Genomic DNA, 7,217 nt, shown 5'->3' with positions numbered 1-7,217 from the left:
TTTGGATACCAAGAGTACTTACAAGATCTACTATTTCCGGATAGTTTTAAACCGCGCAAATATATCTCTGTATTCATGATGATAATCACCACCCATAGGAAATTCCAGTATCTCGAGATGCGCAGAACGTGCGCAATAACAATAGTAGAAACCGTCCTTAATGTGAATCACGTCCATGGTATTGCTACTGAATTTGACCTTTAAAGAATGCATGGCTTATTCTTGTTGAGGCGTGCAGACAAAAGGTCTGGAGTAAAATTCCCATTCAAGTGCAAATCCTACTTGCGTTAAGTACCATGAATAAGAAAAAGACTGAAGGTAAATACTGACATTGTTTCTGCGCCTCGTCCTGCAAACAACTGAGGATACATTCTTCAGTTCAAAGTTAATAAGGGTAAGTAAGTGAATTTATCCAAGTTTAATATAGTCATTTGATTAGATCGTACCTTATTACCTTATCGAAGAAGTTGAAAATTTTGGAATGCATTTCACACACGGCTTATTGTTATCAAGAAAGGATATTCTGATTAGACACTGTTCAGGCAGGTAGCAAGATTCAAACCCTGTCTTCAATGATAAGATCTATTGTGGCTACATTGGATGTAACACTGGCGATTGAATAGAGTTTATTATGTGGTGAAACAATCAGTGCTCGCTTTACTCCAGAAACCTTTTAATATAGGAGGCAGCGTGGCTCAGTGGTTAGAGCGCTTGCCTTGAGATCCGGAGATCCCGGGTTCAAGACCCGCTCTGACCACTCCTTAAATTTGATCCCAGCTGCACTTGTAAATAGCCAACTGGTTTGCCTCCAGCCAGTTGGGATTCTTAACAGTTGTTGTTGTTCTGTTCAGTCGTTTCGTTGTTACTCATTGACCCTGAAAGCCCTGGGAGCGGTCAATTAAGTATGTATTGACTTTAACGTCAGATTTGTGACCGCTTTGAGCCCAGAAAGGAAATGAATTTTTCCTCTCAGGTTGTTTGGGTGTTCAGAAATTCTAATTCCTCTCGGGACTATGTTCTTGGGGGATCAGAAATTCGGAATCCTGTTTTGTGGGAGATCAGAAAAACGGAATCCTCTCCTTGATTGTTTGGGAGATCAGAAATTTTGAATCGTCTCTCGTTTTCTATGGGGGAACCTCTCAAGACAAGAAATTCCAAAAATCATTTGGTTTCTTATGCGTGGCTTAAACATTAGAGTGAAGTTCCAATAAAGAATAGGATATTGATTTGAAGAATTTTTGCATTCCTTGCAAATAGGGAAACATTTCGTGTGGGTTTTGAAACAGGTTTAAAATTCAGATTACATTGCAAAAGTCGTCTTTGGAATTTAGTGGCAATCATAGCTTTCCATCTAAGCTCTACTTTTCACTTTAGGCCAATTTTACACCCATTTCCGATGGAAGTTCTAACCCCTTTTAGGTTTCTTAACAGTGTAATATAGTTTTTAGAAGACGTTTTCTCCCATCAATGTAAATGCATGAAAGCATGAGAATGTACAGTGTAGCCGCTGTCTTTTGCAAATGAAGCGTAGCATCTCTTTAATGTCCAAATATATTCTGGAGTCTCTTAACGTGATATGTAGGAAGGTCCACCGCAAGAAGTCCTCCAGAAAGTCCGACACTCTTTTATGTGGTGATTTGCTCGGTAACCATGTCGGTTCTTTAGAATTCGGCTTTCTCTTGTTTAATGTGAATCACGTCAATTGTTATTTTTTGTAATGGTAACATTGTAGCCGCTGTCGTCTGCAAATGAAGCGTAACATCTCTTTAATATTCAAAGATATATTTCTAGAGGCTTTTTGAGTAGCATTTTTAACCCCTTTTAGGTCTCTTAACAGTCTAATATAGTTTTAAGAAGACGTCTTCGCCGACCAATTCTGAGAGATTAAATAAAGTGATGGGATGTTTGTCATCAAGTTTTCATCAGAAACAAAAGTCAAACCCTGTCTTCAATGATGCGATCTAATGTAGCTACATTGGATGTAACACTGACGATTGAATAGAGGTTATTATGTGGTGAAACAATCAGTGCTCGCTTTACTCCAGAAACCTTTTAATATAGGAGGCAGAGTGGCTCAGTGGTTAGAGCACTTGCCTTGAGATCCGGAGATCTCAGGTTCAAGTTATTGACATTGTCGCATAAATTGTGTCTGACCCTTCCCAAAATATTTGGAGAAATAACAAAAAATAATTCTTTAGAATTCGGCTTTTTCATGTTTAATGTGAATCACGTCAATAGTAATTTGGTAATGGTAAGATGTAGCCGCTGTGTTTTGCTAATGAAGCGTAACTTGTCTTTAATTTTTTTTTTTTGGATTAGCATTTTTTTACCCCTTTTAGGTCTCTTAACAGTTTAAAATAGTTTTTTAGAAGACGTTTTCGCCGATCAATGTAACTGCATGAATGCGAAAGCATGAAAGCATAGCAATGTAGCCGCTGTCTTTTGCAAATGAAGCGTAACATCTCTTTTGACATAATATGTAGGAAAGTCCACCGCAAGAAGTCCCCCAGAAAGACCGACACTCTTTATGTGGTTATTTGCTCAGTAACCATGTAGGTTCTTTAGAATTCGCCTTTCTCTTGTTTAATGTGAATCACGTCAATGGTAATTTGGTAATTGTAAGAATGTAGCTGCGCTTTCTTCTGCAAATGAAGCGTAACATCTCTTTAATATTCAAATGATATTTCTGGAGTCTTTTTGAGTAGCATTAAAAGTCTAATATAGTTTTTAGAAGACGTCTTCGCCGACCAATGCTGAAACATTAAATAAAGTGATGGGGCCTCGTGATACCGGTGCGACGCTTTAACCAACTGAGCTCTGAGCTCTGAATTCCCTCTGACGAAGGGCTAACGCTCCAAACGTCAGCTTTTAGAATCTCTGTGCGGTGGCCAATTTACAATTATCATTTTTGTGAGCTATGAAGCTATGAAGCTGTGAGTTCTAATTTTCCCGTGAGGAATGAATCAATGAACGAAATGATATATGAAATGAATCATATACTGAACTGCGGATATGAAATCAAGTAAAGCTATGATCCTCGCAACTGTGTCAATTTACTTTTAATTTACTTTGCAATGAAGCATAACATCTCTTCAGATTCTATTATTCTTTTAGAGTGAGACTTGGTATGTCCATCAATGCATAACAAGTCATCGCCCACACATTCAGAGCTATTTATTAACTTGGAAGTTTGTAGATTAACCAGGGGCACCCAACGAGAATATAGTTCAAAACCACTTAAACATAGCATCGTTAAACCGCATATTTTGGTATTTAAACGGCAGATATAGGCATATTTTTCATCTGTTCGGATTTCCGAAAATTATTGGATCAAGACTTACCCTTTCGAAAATTTCAGCCAGAAAAAAGGGTCCCGAAAATTCTAGGGGACCTTTTAAGGGTAAAAATCCTTTAAAAATCGGCAATTATACCATTTTTTAGATGTTCTAAAATCCTAGGACAGGCGGCAAGCAAGAAATTTTACATTAAATGTTCCGAAAATTCTAGATCTCAACCATTAAAAATAATTCGAGTTTTTGTCTAGACGGGAAACAAACAAGCAAGTGGCGAATCTAGGGGAGGGGTACAGGGGGAAACTGCTCTACCCTCCTCTCCCCCTCCCCCACCCTTTTCGATTTAGTCTTAATCCGCTACTGAAGCGTTCACGTGACTGTGAATGTTTAATTTTGTTCCTACTTATCGGTGCACCAGCGGTGTGAGTTCTTGAAAACAAAAGTTAACAATTCGCTGAAAGCTAGCAAATTTTCAATCTTACACGGTAATCAAAACCTTACTTTTTGCTCTTTCGAGTTTAATCAATGTGGCTATGAGTAGGCTTTCCTCTAGAAAACTCGACTTCAAAGGCAAACGCCCCCAAAGTTTTCGTGATATATAATCCGTTTATAGTTCCACAAGTTGTGCTTTTGGTGTATACCAAATAAAGACTACGGAATCGAAAATACCTTCGCCAATAAAATAAGAAGAACATTACACAGTGCCTACGGACATGAATTTGAGCAGGGGTGTAAGATAAATTTTCATTTTCGTGACCACTAGTTAAAACTAACGAATAGATTTTTAAACTCTGCTGTTTCCTTTTATTCTTTTTAACAGATCATGAAGACTATTTTCCATTTGGGCTGTCTGCTGGCTACCCTTTTCGAGCCTTGCATGTCAGATATATACCTGCACGTTCCACCTGGATCAAACAATCGAATAAATGGTGAAGGTGAGAACGTTCAAAACGCCAACAGACTGTTTGATTCGCAGGTAAGGTTATCATTTCATTGATGCAATAACAAAATTCTCAATTGTCATTGGTCATCCCCACGCCTGTTTCTCAAGTAATATTGACTCGCGGTCACGACGTTATATTTACAACTTTTGTAATTGGATAACTTTAATTGGACACCTACTTTGTGCGCATGCCATCAGCTGCACTTGCTTTTTTTTCCACTTTTAAACTGATAGAAAATTACTTAAAGAAATTTTCAACATCGTAGTTCTCATTTGTTTACACACACAGCGTTTCAGTTTGAGATTTGAACGAAAGTTGTCTTCGCTCACAGATCACGCAAGAAGAATAAGACAACACTTCTGAATGACAATCAATTTGGCATTCAGAAGCAAAAAATCGTTGGAACGCAGGATAACTACACCGTAGTTCGATTTTTCTGCAGGGACTGTTTCTTCCTGAGCTTCATTACTTGGAGATGTTTTGTTATTGCGTCGCGTTGTCTGCTAACAGACTGTTCCGTGATCGAGGGGCTTTTTTCTTGTAGTTGTCATGAACACGCGAGTACGTAATATTAAAGCGAGTGCGTACGATAGTATTTTCACACTATAAGCAAATGTAAATCCAGACCTGGTCTCAGCTGTTCGAAATGTATCTCTTCCCACTGCTGTGACGTATCTTATGGACAATATTGCGAGCAAGCGCTGAGTATTTCGACCACTAACATGGCACTTATAAACGAACAAGAAGTTTGATCTCCAGCAACTTCTTGCGCCACCTTGCGGCTTGCGGTGAGATTCATTAGTTCTTGCGGCTTCTTGCGGTTAGACTTTCAACTTCTTGCGTTTCGAATGTTCTTGAGGGTAAACCGCAGAAACACGACATTTTTGTGTGGGATTTCCCACACTTTGTCATCGCCAGCGATATTTATTCCTTTATTTATTTGTGTACGAGAGCAAAGTGTTTGTCACGTGGTTTCCACTTGGCGTGTAGCCTGGTTTCCACCAGCAAGACAGGGGACCGTGGGAACGATCGCGAGGTGAGTGTTTTTGTGCGGCGGCTGTTAGTGTAATTACTCTTATCGGCTGTTGTTTTTTGGCGAATTTTGACTTGTTTTTGAGGTTCGGATGGAGTCTTTTAGGCCTTAGGTCTTAGGGTTTGTGACACTTGCTGCTGCATTCGCTTTCTGTTTATATTTGCACGAAATTCTTGGATGAATAAGGAACAATCATACAAAGTTTCAGTTCTGGGACAGAACTATCTGCAATTACATATTTAAATTATATCACATTGAGATTGCTTGGATCAGCTGAAAATCCCGACAATTTCCCCGGAAAATAAAATTCTAGCTCCCGTCTATTGCTAGGGAAGGGGGGTGCGACGGGTGCGCACACACACACACCCCCAGGCTGCGGAGGTCCACTTTTCTGTTGTCCAACGATTAAAAGAAAGTGAATTGATAGCAAAGATATAATTTATAGAAAAAAGTTATTTTTTGATTCACTTTATTTCTATTCTTGTTCTTTTTAAATAGTGACATTATTCTCTAAACCTGTAAAAGACATACGTAAAAGAGGCTCTGCGTCAAAGAAATCCATTGTGAAGTTCAGAAGTTTGAGTAATATCCACGCTTTTAAATTCGCATCTGACTGCCTGTTTTGGAATCACACTGCCGTCAAAACGCACGAAATGTAGTCTCTGACAAAACTATTTTCAACATTTCCCTGGGGGAGCATGCCCCCGGACCCCCCTAGAGGCTCGCGCCTCCGCCCCTCGGTTTGTCCGTCTCCTCCTTGGATCGCACCCTCCCGCAAGAAAACCCTGCCTACGGGCCTGAAATCAACATTCTGATATCAACAGCCGAAGTTTTACGGACAGATATAACGTAATGACAAATTCCAGTAATTTTTTGCTGTGTATTTATGCTGCGCAAGTTGAGGTTCCCTCTGTAAACCACGATTTTGTTATACGTTGCGTGACGGGACTCGCAAATTCATTGTCACGCAATAAAACCATGCAGTTGATAAAGTCAAGAAATCGTGATATTATGGACGATAAATAAAGAAGACAGTTTTCCACGTTCAAGGTGTGTGCGTCGTCCCAAAGTTGAGATATTCGTCGAAATGTTCCGCGAAAAACTATAGAGCCTAGTCCTCCAACATGGAGGCCGGAAATAGTGTAATCATCTGGAACTTACTTTGGCTATCTAGTCGACTGATTATCTGAACTGAACCAAAAAACATTTACACAAGCACTTTTTCAAATTCTTAAACTCCTAAAATGGCTAAAAACCACGAGGTAAGTGTATATTTTTCGACAAACGCGATCTTAGCTGTATGTGACGCACCGCCATAACTTCGAAATTCAAAATACGCTGGTTTCCAAACGAAGGACGCTATTGAGCTGGAAAGTTGTAGACAGATATAAATTTAGTACCTCTGATGAAGAAAAGTATAGACAACTTTTATGTTGCCGTTCCCTGGTTCAGGCTTACTGTTATGGCGTTAGAGTACATTTCCAAACAATTTCGACGGGATACAGACTGAATTGCGTAGGACCTGAGGCTTATTGAACTATTTGTATCAACGAATCCTGGGACAAATGTAGTCAAAATACAACCAATGAAATAAAGCTGTTCCCACAGTTATGTAACAAAACGCAATAGCACGTCATCTCGCATCCCGTCGAAGCAGGCCACGTTATTGATAATTGCACGGTCCTGAATCACATCTAAAAACCAAACCGTCTAGTGTGTACATGCTTTGCGATGATATCATTTGTCTTCGCCCCTGCTGCGAAAAACAAGCTTAACCTGCAGAATGTGTTTACTTCAATGACTCTTTAATCTGTCAATCACCCCCCCCCCCCTCCCCCCCTCAAGTTATTGGGGCAATATGTCTGCTGACTTTTTTTTTGTTAACTGGGTTTTAGTATACGTTGTGAACCAACGGTTACACGGGATTTTGCCAAGATAACAAAAATA

At 39.5% G+C, this 7,217-nt stretch overlaps 1 protein-coding gene across 1 annotated transcript in view; it reads left to right on the top strand.

The window, feature by feature from the left end:
* The first annotated feature begins 254 nt into the window (after window positions 1-254).
* The window catches only part of LOC138003389 (protein DD3-3-like), a 27,047-nt gene continuing 20,084 nt past the window's right edge, over window positions 255-7,217 (top strand). Inside the window, exons 1-2 of the mRNA XM_068849434.1 lie at window positions 255-394; window positions 4,114-4,269. Coding sequence (XP_068705535.1) covers window positions 4,117-4,269 — 153 coding nt within the window. The 5' untranslated portion in view covers window positions 255-394; window positions 4,114-4,116. The remainder of the gene's footprint in view (window positions 395-4,113; window positions 4,270-7,217) is intronic.

The sequence above is a fragment of the Montipora foliosa genome, chromosome 5 (assembly GCF_036669935.1).
Source record: "Montipora foliosa isolate CH-2021 chromosome 5, ASM3666993v2, whole genome shotgun sequence".
In the NCBI taxonomy this organism is placed as follows: domain Eukaryota; kingdom Metazoa; phylum Cnidaria; class Anthozoa; order Scleractinia; family Acroporidae; genus Montipora; species Montipora foliosa.
This window is presented reverse-complemented; position numbering and strand designations above follow the sequence as displayed.